The 14,414-nt window shown below is 55.0% G+C and overlaps 1 protein-coding gene across 8 annotated transcripts in view; it reads left to right on the forward strand.

Annotated features, from left to right (window-relative positions):
- Window positions 1-9,534, forward strand: part of JADE2 (jade family PHD finger 2) — a 47,793-nt gene extending 38,259 nt beyond the window's left edge. For 7 of the 8 annotated variants that reach the window (XM_061189609.1, XM_061189610.1, XM_061189606.1 and 4 more), the window contains 3 exons: window positions 4,373-4,490; window positions 7,169-7,297; window positions 8,567-9,534. In XM_061189609.1, the coding sequence (XP_061045592.1) occupies window positions 4,373-4,490; window positions 7,169-7,297; window positions 8,567-9,375 (1,056 nt within the window). In that variant the 3' untranslated portion in view covers window positions 9,376-9,534. The remainder of the gene's footprint in view (window positions 1-4,372; window positions 4,491-7,168; window positions 7,298-8,566) is intronic. The other variant, XM_061189614.1, reaches the window with a different exon arrangement.
- The last annotated feature ends 4,880 nt before the right edge of the window (window positions 9,535-14,414 follow it).

The following is a 14,414-nucleotide window of genomic DNA, read 5'->3' on the forward strand; positions in this document are numbered from 1 at the left end:
CATCCCCCAGCCTTCTCAGCAGTGGTTGCCACAGTCAAGCATGCCCTTGGTCTTGAAACACTTTTCCTGTGGATGCTCTGACCAGATTCCCCCCGATAGCCCAGTTCTGCTCCCTCTCTGAGTCCTCCTTGGTCCCAGTGGTCGTTCACCACACTAGGTCTGACCTCTCATTGCGCGTCTGCTCCACAGCTTTCCTCCCCATCAGGAGGCTGGCTCCAGCCCACACCTTCCTCCCCAGCTCCAGCATCTCATCCCTGGTATGCCCTGTCCCCACCACAACCTCCCCAGGCTCCATAAATGCCCCCTACACTGGTCCATTCTAGCTCAAGATAACTGGCTGGGAGTCCTCCCTGCCCCTCTCCTCTCCTCAGCCCACATCCAGGTTCTCTCTGCAAAACTTGCTGTTATCAAAACAATTTTATCAAAAAGTAAAACCTGCTTTTATTACTGATCCCTGCTCTAGTTCAGGGGGACTTTTCCACTTGATTCTTTTTTGTACTCTTTGATTTTTTTTTTTTTTTTTGAAGAGAACGTTTTGTCTTTATAATAAGAAAAAAACAATGTAAGGAGTCCGATAGCCTGGGTGGGCTTCTAAGGTGGTATCTATAGTTTTCCCCAAAAGCCATCATGGAAGAGGAATTTTACAACATTCAGTAACATGTAGCTATATTACCAAGAATCTTGGGAGAAATTAGAGAAGTAATTGACGATTCCAGGGTGAAGTGGGAATAAAGGGTCACAATGTGACCAAAGTACCAACCAAAGAATGTGGGCACCATTGGGATTCTCACAGAATCTTCCGTAGCAGGAATCTCCAGACATTAGTGATTGTGTAATGTATGTACCCTTATCATGGAAAGAAAATTGAGCATTTACCTCCAATATGTTGTATTTTTAATATCTCATTTATATCTTCCATGGTATATTATAAAAGCAAACCTAATCAGAATTTCTAATAGGACCAAAAAAACCCCCAACACTAGAAGTTCTAATATTTTCTTCCTATACTGTGATGAGCTGTCAAAATCAACAACCCATGCAGCTCACTTTGGAGGCCCTCGGCCTAGGACAGTAGTTCTCAGGTTCCATGGTGCTATGTAAGATGTATACTTGAGGGCCCCCACCTCCAGAGAGTTTGATATTCCCCCAAGCCTGGGAATCTGTATTTTTAACCAGCCACCCCAGGGATTTGGGGGTAATCTTGGCCAGTAATTCATTTGAGCCTGCCTTGAGAAACCTTGCTCTAGTGTTTCGAAAAGATTTAAAAAAAAGAAAAAGAAAGAAAGAAACTACATCTGTATTTTAATAGGAAGTAGACCTTGGCTGATGTGTTTTTAGGCTGGATATATTGACTGGTTTGTTCTTAGGCCTCCAAAGTAGCCACGAATCCATCCACCTCTCTTCATCCCTACTGTCCCCATGCGCACTTGGCCACATGACTGCCAGGAGGAAAGAGACCAGGGTATGAGGAGAATAAGGTTGGGCTGCTTAGATGTGGTGGACAGGAATGCCCTCTGGAGGTGATATTTGAGCCAAGAGCTGAAGGATGAGGTCTAGCCTTGGGAAGAGAGGGTTGAAGAGCATTTGGGGCCAAGAGTTGAATGTATATCAAGGCCCCAAGGCAGAAGTGGGCTGGACACAGAAAGAAGGGGACTGGAGGGCAGTGCGGCTGGAGCTTGGAGAACCGTGGGGCATAGACTGTGAGATGACAGTGGGAGGTCAAATTGGGCAAGGCTCTGAGCTGTGGCTCTGGTTTTTTTAAGTGTGACAGGAAGAAAGCTATACCTGTTTCCTAGGGCTACTGCGACAAAGTACTACAAACTCCGTGGCTTTAAACAACATAAATTTGTTTTCTCACAGTTCTAGAGGCCAGAAATTCTAGATCAAGGTGTTGGCAGGGTTGATTCCTCCTAGAGGCTCTGAGGCTGACACCCTCCATACCTCTCTCCTAGCTTCTGCTGGTTGCTGGCAACCCTTGGCGTTCTGTGACTTGTAGACCCATGACTCCAGTCTCTGTCATCACATGGCATTCTCTCAGTATGTCTTCACATGGCCTTTTATAAGGACATTAGTCGTTGCATTTAGGGCTCACTTATATCCAGTGTGACTTCATCTTAACTAATTACATCCAAGGTTCCAGGTGGACATAAATTTTGGGAAAGGGCACTATTCAACCCAGTGCAGAATCTATTGGAGGTTTCAAGGGGAGGAGGATTTACATTTTAAGATTTACATTTGTATTTCAAGAATATTGCTCCAGGATAGCAGAGAGGTGAAAACAGCTGGCCGTCCAGGTGAAGATGATGGGGGTGTCCAGGAGGTGGAGGGAGCGGTTGGGATGGGAGGGAGTCAAGTTCACCAGGAACGGGAATTCCCTGTGGTATTGCAGTCCAGTGGTTAGGACTCCGCGCTTTCACTGCCATGGGCCCGGCTTCGATCCCTGGTCGGGGAACTAAGATCCCGCAGGCTGTGCAGGGCAGCCAAAAAAAAAAAGTTCACCAGGAAGGACTGATGGGACATACTGATGGATCAGCTGTGGGAGCAGATGAGGGGGAGCTAGGTCCTTAAGGATGACTCCTGGGTCTCAGCACTTACACATCCCTGCTCCCTGTCCCCACCACCACCAAAATCCCTCCACAGTTCCCGCTGACCTAGCTCAGTCAGGCCTCAGAGCCTGACACTCTAGCCACAAGGCCTTGCTCTCCTCTCCCCTACCTGGCCTTACTCTGGGTTCTTGTCTTCAGCCTGTGCCTCTCTGTGATCACCTCCCACCTGGCCTATCTGCCCCTTTCTCCAGGGAACCTTCTCACCACCCCCAAGTCTAGGTCAGGGCTGCCTGGGTCAGTACTTGGTCAGCATCTCTCTGCTCTGCTGGGCAGCAAGCTCTCAGAAGAAAGGGGCCCTGGTGGCACTGCTCGCAGCTGAGCCCAGGGCCCAACACAAGCCTGTGCTTAGGGACATGTGGGAGGAGTCCAGGATCTGCGAGGAAGTCAGACAGTGCCAGTGAGCTGGAGCAAGGGCAGGCTGGGCCAGGTGGCTGCCCCTTGGGGAGGTGCTGGCCACAGGAGAGCCTGGTGTTCACAGTCTAGGCTGGGGTGCGGAGTGCTGCTGAGAGTCTGTGCAGAACCTGTTCTCCAGAGGCCTGCTAGCCTGGTTCAGGTGTTCCGGGGTCTCCTTCACCATTAGGCTTAGGAAGGAGAGGAGGGGGCCCACGCCAGCAGAGAGGTCTGATAACGGCTACCCCAGGGCAGTAGAAGTGATGGTCACCACAACAGGCAGGGGCTCTGGAACTCTCAAGTCATGCCCAGGCAGTTTAAGGATATGAAGACTGAACTCAGCCTTGAAGACGGAACCCAGCTGGAGGTAGAAGCTGGTGGGACCCAGGATTCCAGTTCCGCACTTTCTGGCCAGCTGTCCCTGTTGCTGCTGGAGACTGTGACCAAGCTGAAGACAGTGCCAGAGCAAGGCAGTGTCCTGATGGGGAGGAGGCCTGGTCTTGGTCCCGGAGGTGTGATGTACCCTGAGAGCAGCCGGTGGGGGATGGCACACTGGGCAGAGGGAGGTGCCGGGTGGACAGGGAGCAACATGGCCCATCCTCAGGTGCTTCCAGACCAGCTACAGGTGGGCCCTGTCCCATGGGCTAAGCAAGCTGGTCTCCCAGGCCCTAAGGGGCTCCTCCTAGCTGGCCTAAGGGAGTCAGAGAGGCCCTGCCCTTCCCCCTGAGGAGTTCTGTCTCTTGCCGAGCGAATATGGCCGAATGCACTTGGGCCCTTGACCAGAGCAGCTGTGGGCCTGGCTCAGGGCCAGTGCAGCAAGTTGACACGGGTCAGCTGCAGGCTGGACCCCAGTGCATCAGGGACAGCCTGTCCGTTCAGAGCTATTCTGCTGGAGCTCTCTCTACTTATGTGCCGGTCATTCGTGTCTCAGGATAGGAGGTGGTTTTTGCCCGAGTGCTTGTGGCTGAAGTTTCTTCAATGGAAAGAAGCCTTGGACAGGAGCCAAGGGGTGAACTTGGTGACCTCTTGAGGCCCCGACAAGCCTTGGGGCACTGTGTATACAGGGCAGGGCAGCCACGTTGGAAGGGCCTTGGGCACTGGCATGACTCAGCCCGGAAGTTTAGGCCGAGAAGAGGAAGGCAGAGTCGACAGCCCGAGCTCCGCAGATGCTCTCCCTGCTGGCTCTGATCCAAAACACAGCCTTGGCCCCGTGTTTTGGATCCGAGTATTGCAGCTCAAGGCTGAGGATGCATTCAGGGCCTGGGTATTGATTCCCAGATGTCCTGGGCAGGTCAGGCAGTGGTGGCCCCTCAGAGCTGGGAGGTCGGGGTGGTTGCTTGTGAGTAAGGTGGAAAACCTCTCTTATGTTTCCTCAGGTTAGAAATCTGTGCTACATGGTGACAAGGCGCGAGAGAACGAAACACGCCATCTGCAAACTCCAGGAGCAGATATTCCACCTGCAGATGAAACTTATTGAACAGGATCTGTGTCGAGGTAGGCGCCCCCCCTGCCCGCCGCTGCCACCCCTCCTGTGCACACCCTCAAGGGGCTGGGTCCCAGGGAGGATGTGCGTCTTCGGGGCCTGGTGCGGTATGTGTACAGGGTCGGGGGCCACTGGCCCCCACCCCTACCCTCTGTATCCAGTTAGTAGGCCCAGGCGGGGGCCTGCCGGGGTCCTAGGTGTGTGTTGGCAGGCAAGGAGCCAAAGATGCAATGTGGGCATCGGGCCTGCCCTCGGGGAGCTTTCTGGTTCACAGGACGCTCAGGCAGTGCTGGGCCATAGTGGTTCAGGAGGAAATTGCACGTGAACAGGTACAAACCAGAAGTCCCAGCGGCTCTGTGCTGGTGCTGGGGCAGGAAGGGCCCAAGCTGGCGAGCTTCCCTGAACCCCTGTGTGCCTGCATTTCGATTCTGAAGAAGGCAGCTGCCCCAGAGGTGGAAGAGGACCTGTGTATTTGTTCTCCCGGACCCTGTCTGACAGGATTCAGGCCCTGCGCCAACAGTTTTTTCCTTCTGTCTTATGCTTTTGCCATCACATGCATTTAACAGATCTGGAAATCAAAGGTCAAAGAAGCTCTGACAGTGGTCTTACTTATTAGTTGTAGATATTGCCGGACAACAGGGCCCTTCCTGGACTGTTTACATGTTAAGGAAGGCAATGCTTAGCCCAGAAAATGGTACTTTAATGTTGAATTGTATGCAGCAGAAATAGCTGGATGGAGAGATTTGTAAGCCAGGGGCTGCCACTGCCAGCTCAGCCTGTGGGTCAGGCTGGGCCTGGAGTAGAGGGAGGAGAGCTGCCGGGCCACCACCAAAGCCAATGACTGAGAACCTGCTACTGCCCCACCCCTGCCCAAGAGCTGAGCTGCCTCGACTGCGCTTTGGAATCACCACCCACTCTGGCCAGCACTGCCCAGGACAGGTGCTGGGTCACTGTGGGTCACAGCCATGTAGAGGTCAGGGCTGACCGTGTACCTCAAGGACTATGGCAGCTTCCTGGCTGCCCGACCTTTCCAGGCTCCCTCTCATCTGTTGGTTCCTTCGGCGAGCACTGATTGAGTGTAGACAGGATGCCGGGCTCTGTGCCGGGCACTGCGAGCACCCTGCCATGGACTGAATGGACAGGCTTCCTGTCCTCGTGGAGCTCACCATCTGGAAAGACAAAGGAAAGTGGTGTCCAAGGGGCTGCCGTTGGTGCCAGTGCAGGGACAGAGGTATCAGGGATGGCTTCCTGGTGGTGGTGTTGCCGGAACATCTCAGCCTTCTAGGACTCACTATGGCCACACACTCAACTGCAGGAAGGCAGCGGAGAGTGGTAAGGTGTGCAGTGCTCACAGGCACAGGATTCCAGACCATGGTCAGGAGCTTGGAGGGTCGGCATCCCCCCATTGAGTCTGGAGACATTCGCAGCTCCTAGGCCTGAGGGGCAGCAACAGGCCACCTTTTGGTCAGGGCAGGGCATTTGGAGAGAAGACCGGTTTGCCTCTGCTTGAAGCTGATGCCCTCAGTGTTGTGACGCTTGACCCGTGGGGTGAGACATGGGCTACAGGCATATTGCTGAGGCCTGTCTGGCCAGAGGGCTAGAGAAGGTTTCCCAGGGGCAGTGTATTTAAGCCGTGAGCTGAACCAGGTGAAGGACAGGGCAAGGAAACTGCATATTTGGAGACCTGGAGGCCGGAGCTGTCTTGTTAGAGAAACTGGAAGGAAACTGGCATATCTGCAACTAGGGCAGAAGGAAAATGTCTGAAGTGAGGCCGAGGGGTTGCCAGGGTCATATGTGCAAGGTCTTGTGCCCTTGGAAGGAGCTCAGACCATGGTGAGGGCAGTGGGGGACTTGAGAAGCCTTTCTCTGAAGTATCTAGACACTGGTCCCATGTGATAGATGAGAAGACTGAGGCCTGGCCTGAGGTTACACAGGGAATTAACAGCAGAGCTGGGAAGATTCCCGGAGTTGGGGCCACACTTCTCAACCTTCTCTTAAACGCTTACTCAGGAAGCCCTCCAGCCTCTGGCTGAGAAGCTGGGAGAAGATTCCTGGCAGCTCCCCACCACAACATGTCCCTCCCCTGCTCCATTGTGTTCTACGGCTCCCCAGACCCATGTGGTCTTCGACTGAAAGGATATGAGGGCCAGGTGTGTACCCTGAGTCTCCCATCAAAGCAGACCAGGAGAGCAAGGCAGGGGACTTGCTCAAGGGGGCTGACCACTGTGTCAGGAGGGGAACCCAAGGCTCTTGACTCCTCAGAGTGTCCTGTCCACCTTCAGGTCTGGCTCCTTGGCCTGGCATTTAAGGCCCTGCCCTGTCCACTCACCTCCAGCCTTCCCACCCGCCAGGACTCTGTGCTGAGATCTTTAGGCCATATAGATCAAACCGCGGTCCAGGTCCTACAAAGCGGTCTTCCACCCTCCGTGTGGCCCTGTGCCCCTCACCAAGCCCCTCAAGGGCAGTTACCCCTCTCTCCCACACTAGCTATTCCCTGACTCACTGGAGCCCCAGTTATCCCAGGTCCCACATGGCTCAGAGCCTGGACCACAGAGGCAGGAGGAGGTGGCCTAGAAGGCAAGGCCCTGGGTGATGGGGAGGACTCCTTGGATGCCATGCAGTGGTCTTAGTTCCGGCTGGGCTGCTTGGGGTAACCATCTCCCTCCTGCTCTCTCTTTCCCTGACGCAGAGCGGTCTGGGAGGAGAGCAAAGGGCAAGAAGAGCGACTCGAAAAGGAAAGGCCGCGAGGGTCCGAAGGGCAGCCCCGAGAAGAAAGAGAAAGTGAAGGCAGGGTCCGACTCAGTCCTGGGGCAGCTTGGTGAGTGGCCTGGTGCACACAGCCAGGCTCATGCCATCACTCCACTTGCAGCTCCCCACGAAAGGCCATGGGGACCACCAGCATCCCTGCTCCAGAGTGGGACGCCCGAGAGGGGTAGCCAGGCCCTTTCTTGCCCACACACTCCTTCCAGCCATAAAGGAGACTGGGATCTGGCATCCTGAGAGTTCCTCTTCTGTAGACTGGAGACTGGGCCCAAGAGCTCAGGGACTGCTAGGCCGTCCTGGCCCTTCCAGGAGCCCAGCATGCTGGGAGGTGAGGGCCTGCCATAATTCTCCGTCCCTGTCCCCCTCTGCCAGAATGTCCTCAAATGGGCCTCCCTTCAGCCCCAGCAAATCTTCCGGGAACCACCCAGAGAGACCCATAGGAGTGGCCCTGGCCCAGCCCATCTCACTGTCACAGACCTATTTACTGCTGCCCCGTTAAGCACAGCAGTCCTAGAGGGATCCTCAGCCTTGGGCTTTGTCTCCTAGGATGTCACATGCTTCCTCTAGAGCACTTCTCAGGGCAGGGGTGGTGTCCCCTTCCCAACCTCACCTCTAGTGTAGAAGCCCCAGGTCATCTTTTATTTTCCTCAGTCTCAGGAAGGAAACAACTTGGTGTCTAATGGGAAGCCCAGTCTCACCAGCTGCCGCCTCCCAAGACCTCAGTAAAGGAGGGAGGACCCATAGCTGGAGCTGGCCCTGGCACCCAAAAGGGACCTTCTACCCAGATATACCTTGCTGTCCGGTTCACGCCTGACGCCCATATCCAAGTTACCTGCTTTGGAAGCTCTGAGAAGCAACACATGAAAATCTAGTGCCCCCTGGTGGCCTGAGGGCGCTTTCCTCCATTCTTCCATCCCTTATGCCCCCAGGATACAGGGTGATGGGCAGGCCTGGGCGTCCACCTTGTGCAATCTCGAAGGGCCCTCTCTTGGTTTCATGCTCTGCTGTTGCCACTTTGAAATTCTTAATAATTTTTGAACAGGGAGCCCACATTTTCACTTTACGCTCTGCTTCTTAAACTGTGAAGCCGGTCCCAGGAGCAGGACGTCCTTCTGGGGAGATGGGTATTTTGTGTGGAGCCTGCTTTTTGGCGGTGTTGGCAGGATGGATGGACGAAACAAGATAACTCAACAGGGTCTAGCACAGAGGGAAAGAGGGAGGAAGGCACGGTGGCGTGCAGGGGAGGGTCAGAGAGGGCTTCCTGAAGGAGAGTGGGACACACACCTGCTGGCATCTCACCTGCCTTCTTTCTCCCCTCGGCCAGGCCTGTCCACTTCATTCCCCATCGACGGCACCTTCTTCAACAGCTGGCTGGCGCAGTCGGTGCAGATCACGGCAGAGAACATGGCCATGAGCGAGTGGTCGTTAAACAATGGGCACCGCGAGGACCCTGCTCCGGGTCTGCTGTCGGAGGAGCTGCTGCAGGACGAGGAGACACTGCTGAGCTTCATGCGGGACCCCTCACTGCGACCTGGCGACCCTGCCAGGAAGGCCCGTGGCCGCACCCGCCTGCCTGCCAAGAAGAAACCACCACAGGATGGGCCCGGTTCACGGACGACTCCAGACAAAACCCCCAAGAAGCCCTGGGGCCAGGATGCTGGCAGCGGCAAGGGGGGTCAGGGGCCACCTGCCAGGAAGCCACCACGGCGAACGCCTTCTCACCTGCCATCCAGTCCTACAGCCGAGGACTGTCCCATTCCAGCAGCTCCCGAGAGCCCCCCACCGCTGGCCCCCGAGACCCCGGACGAGGCAGCCCCAATGGCTGCCGACTCGAATGTCCAAGTGCCTGGCCCTACGGCGAGTCCCAAGCCCTCAGGCCGGCTCCGGCTGCCCCGCGAGAGCAGGGGAACCCGGAGATCGCCAAGTGCCAGGCCTGATGCCGGGACAGGACCGCCTTCTGCTGTGGCCGAGAGGCCAAAGGTCAGCCTACACTTTGACACTGAGACTGATGGCTACTTCTCTGACGGGGAGATGAGCGACTCAGATGTGGAGGCCGAGGACAGCGGGGTGCAGCGGGGTCCCCGGGAAGCAGGGGCTGAAGAGGTGGTCCGCATGGGGGTACTGGCCTCCTAAGTCACCCCCTACCCCTGTCCTGGGCCCTGCCCTGGTCCGCCCACGAGGCCTCAGCCCAGTCACAACTGCCATTTCCAATCTCTGCTGAGCGTCTCAGACCCTCGAGGCTGCCACTCTGTTGTGGTTTTATTTTTAATATAAAGAGAGTTTCGAATTCCACACTATTGTCTTTCCTCTGTGCTGGCCTAGGACATTAGGATTCCTTACATGGCTCTGGCCACAAGGGCCACACCAGGTCCTGGGCACCATCCCTGCCGCGGCAGCATCCCCGCCCAGCCCACGCGGTATTGCTGGGCTCCTGGCTACACGTAGGCAAGATGAAGAAGAGCTCAGGACTCCAGCCCGCTGCCACTGGGTGACACAGAGTGTCATTTGGGCATTATTATGGCAGATGGGCCAGCCCAGGGCCTGTCCCACCTTGCCCCCAAATCCCACTGGGGTCCATCTGGGGGGTCCTGCTGCACTCCACTGATCCCCAAGGAAGTATAATAAGTGATACCCAGCCAGAGTCTACTCACTGTCACAAGCACAACGAGCTTATACGAGAAAGCACTGAGGGGGCGAAGAGGGCCTGTTGGTTCCAAGGGAACCACAGCCGTTCCTGATCAACCCACATCATCTGAGGCCTGCCCGCCCACCCTGTGACCCTCCACTCCCTTGCTGCTCTGCCCCTGCCAGTGCCCAGCCTGGCGGCTCTGGGAAGGGCTTCCCAGAATCCTTCCTGAGCTGTGCCATTTTCTCAGGGGACTCCCAGCCAGCCAGCCGCCAGTGCCGGCGGAGGGCTGCGAGGGAGGGCCAGTGCCCAGATGGGGGGCGTGGGGCTCAGACTCGCCCACTGCAGAGAATCGCTCTGGGACTCCAACTTTCCTTCCTTCCTTTGGGGCCAGTCTCGGCCGAGGTCTGATCACTCCCAGATAGCTGACCAGACCAGACCACTTGCCTTTTCAAGTTTCCCAGTCCTGCTAAGAGATGAGCTTCTTCCTCGGTTTCCTTTTGGAAACTCCTCTTTCCAACAAGCAGTGGGATCCCGGGGCCCAGGACGCGTCAGTGACAGCCTGCTGGGGCTGTTTTAAGTCTTGCTGGATCTTCCTGGTTCCTCTCTCCCTCCGAGCCTTAACCCCCTTTCCCAGCCATTCCCTCCCTCCCCACCATCACTGTCCTGCCTTTCCCACCCCACCCTCTAGGTCCCAGGTAGTAGCTCTGAAGAGTTTCAGTGGAGTGGCCCCAGGGTGACAGCTCAGGGAACAAACAAAAAAAGGAATTCAGTGAAAATATGTTTTTCTTTCTTTTATGAATTACTCGTGGATCACTTCTGCCACTGGTAAAGCCAGAACTTCTCCAACAAGAACCTTGCAAAAGTCCAGTGAATCAGTCGAATCATTCTGTGGATGCCAAAGAATATTTTGACCATAATACAGCACAGCCTGGACCTGACAACTTGTCACTTGGACTTTTTTTTAAATGGAGCTCTTTAGCAACCAAGTATAGAAACATGTTCATTGCACACGTCCAAGAGGCGAGCCCAAGCTCTTGGACGAGCCCAAGCTCTTGGACGAGGATGCTGTTCTGCTGCTGGTGTTGGATTTCAGATCCCCGGGCTGGGCCCACTGTGAGCTCTCCTGAACTCTGAGACTCACTGTGGGAGGAGACTGATGGCGAAACCAGCGTGGCAAAAGTGTTACCATGGGGTTGCCCCCACGTGACACACAAAGCGCAAATCAGCGGGATGGGGAAGCAGCTCGAGCACCCATCCCCGACTCCAAATTTTCAAGGTACGACAGTGGCATGATCATCGACACTCAGTTTCATGTGAATTTTATCAAAACAGGAAACAAAGACAACGACTAAGTTTAAAGGTCGGACAGATTTGTCCAGTCGGAGCAGACTCGGAGTGGGCTTCGAGGACTCTGGGCGTTGGGATGGCATGAGCTACCATGTAGAGTCTAGTCTGCCTGCCCGCCCACCTTGGTAGTAGTGGCCAGTGCAGTGTCAGCATCAGCGTCCCAAACCCATTCTCTGTTTACTGCCTTTGAGTAGACCTTCCTTCCCCGTGCTTCGGGTCACCTCGGGCCACAACCTTGTCTGTGCTGGATTGCTCGGTCTGACCTCACAGGAAGCAAAGGGACGAGCTTTAAAGAACAACCAAACTCTGCCGGGGGATGGGGGTGCCAGGAATGGCTCGGGTCCGGTAGACCCAGTACTTGCCTCTTTACCCTTCATCCATCCTGAGGCAGAGTCTGGGCTCCCTGGGGGTGAGGGTAGGGAGAGAACCAGGGTGGGAAGGTAGTGGGTCTGGCCAGGGTCTGGACTGGGTGGGCCAGGCCGGGCAGCCAGCACTCTTCAGAGGGGCTCTACTCAAGTCGGCCTCTGGATTCCGACCGTTTTCCCGATTGGCTCTTGCTTTGGATTGAACTATCCCCGGGGCCCACATCCTGCACGGAGTCCAAGTGTCTGTAAGGCTGGCTGGCCGGGGTCTCCCAGGCCACGCCCTAGAGCTGTCCTTGCCTGGCAGCTGTCCATCCCTAGGATGTCCACCGGGCTGCAAGAGGACAAGGATACCGATTCCCACTGCTGGCCTTTCTGCTATTAGCCACAGCCCCTTCGCTCTTTTTCCAGCCTGCCGACGGCTTTGCCGCCTCGGAGGTTAAGATGGGAAGCTGGGAAGAAGGCAGGAGGCCTTTTCCAGACCAGAGGCTGAGGCAGATCTTTTGCTTGACCGTATCTGCCCACACTCACTGGCACTCCTCAGGGAGGGAGAAGCTGCTCTGGAACTCATCCGGGCTGTCATCACCACCCTCCCAGTCCCCACAGCCCACCTCCTTCCCCCTCATCACAGTGAGAAAGGATAATGTGCAAGGAAAGTATTTTTATGGATCATAAATGTATTTTAGAACAAATAAGGAGAAGAAAGGTAGAAGGGTTTATTTTATTAAATGAGCTCTGACTCGGTGACAGTGTGTGAGCATTTGCAGTGTAAAGGTCTCAGGTTCCTTGGAGAAGCCACCCAGGTTTCCAAACATGGGTGTTGGACTGTGGATGTGTGAGCCTGTTCCAGAGCACACCTTGTGTGTGTCCGAGTGCATGCGTATCTGTGTGTGTCGTGTATGGGCACACGATGGGACTTGGGGGACAATTTCTAGAGAATCACCTGCTCGATTCTAACAGACATTGGCAGCAGCTGGATTTGGCATTTCCTTGCTTACTGCCAGATGTGGCCAACCTCTGCCCATACCCGAAGCTCTGTAGAATGGCCTGGGTGCCTGTAGCAAGGCCCTTGGGGAGGCCACTTCCCATGCCCCTGGCCCAGCTGGCCACATTGGCCAAAGAGTCAGGCTGGAGTCTGGGACCTTTGGTTGTTCTTTAAGGCACTTCCTGCTACTTTGTCCCTCAGATACACAACACTCTGTGCTCCACATCGGCTCGGGGTGGGGGGATGATATGAATGTCACAGGAGGAGACACCTTCTGTCTTTGTTTCAATGAAAGTGATGTGCCATTTGTTAATATACAAGAGAAATATTGAAAATATATTGAAAAGAGCAATTTTAAATTATTTTTGGCTTATGTTGCAATATTTATTTTCTTGTATTAGAAAAGATTCCTTTGTAGAGAAAAAATGTATTTTTCATTAACGCAAAAACCTATTTCTCCTTTTTGTACATTGTCCATGTTCGCTACCCTTCACGAGCAATAGAATGTATGGCCGCCTGGGGGTGGCCGGTGCCCGCGTGCCCTGCATGATTCTGTGTTGCCGCTGCCGCGTAGCTCCCAGTCCCATCCTGTCCTGCTCACTCATGGGGGTCTTCCAGAGCCCAGCCCCCACTAGGGCCCGTGTCTTCAGGACCCCTCTGCACTCCTCGTGTGTTGGCAAACGCAGTTAATAAAGCGATGTTTTCTGTGCTGGCTGGTGTGAGGCTCTGTTGCACCGGGGGCGGGGGGTAGGGGTTCAGTGAAACAGCGAGCGTTCCCTGGGTGTCCCAAGGGACGTAGCGAGTGCTCAGTACGCACTGGGGCTGGGCGTATTTCATTTGCTCCTCGCTGCTGTCATCCCCTGGAGTTCCGAGTGGATGATGGAGCTTCCCAAAGCCACACCCCTGGTAAGAGGTGAAGTTCAGCGTTAAAGTCGGGACACCTTGAGCCACCTACCTGGGGCAGTGGGAAGGTTTGGGAGGAAACTCGGGCCTCTGTCCCTAGATCAGGAAAGGCTTTTGCCCAGGCTTGTTTTTCACTCATTATTTCCTGAGTACTTACTCCGGACCAGGCTCTGTAAAATGTGGGGAATGTAGCCACCATCTCTGCCCTGGGGGAGCTTGCAGTCCAGCAGGGACACAATGAGGGAACTGGGAGGTACCATGGAGGCCTGGGCTGATTGGGCAGGGGTGCATTCAGGTTACTCTGAGGAAGCAACACCATTCGTTCATGCATGCATTCAATCATTCATTCATTCACTTGACAATTAGTCTACTGAGCATACATCTCGTTCTGCCAGCGTGCTGGGTCGTACACTGTGGATGGCACCAGGACCCTGCCCTCCCGGAGCTTCCAGGCTTCCAGGCGATGTAGACTTGAAGAATAACTAGTTGCTCGCCCAAAGGGAGCTGGCTGGGAGGAAGGGACAACACGCGCTCTGGGTAGAGGGCTCGGCAAGCGCAAAGATGGATTAAGCTACGTGCAGAGGGGTTTTGAACCTCCTCTGAGAGCCCAAGGGGGGGCTGTGTGGAAAGGGGCTTGAATTGAGACTCAAGGAATCTAGCTTCTGGGGCCACTGACTTAGTTGTTAACCACAGAGAACTGCCCCATTTCCTCACTGATGCAATAGAAGGTAAGTCCCCGAGGGCACCTCCAGATCCAAAGTTCTGTGATTCCCCCCGATGCAGAAAAGTGATGGAAAGAAACCTGGGACGAGTGTATGTGCTTTGAACGCCTATGGAGGGAGGTGTCCCTCACTGAGGGGCCACATCCCTGCTGCTGGGACCTGAGAACCCTGTCTGACAGAGCTGTGTGAGTTCTTTCAGGGCACCCAGCTGAGAGTGAGAAGGG

This window comes from Eubalaena glacialis, chromosome 4 (assembly GCF_028564815.1).
Source record: "Eubalaena glacialis isolate mEubGla1 chromosome 4, mEubGla1.1.hap2.+ XY, whole genome shotgun sequence".
In the NCBI taxonomy this organism is placed as follows: Eukaryota; Metazoa; Chordata; class Mammalia; order Artiodactyla; family Balaenidae; genus Eubalaena; species Eubalaena glacialis.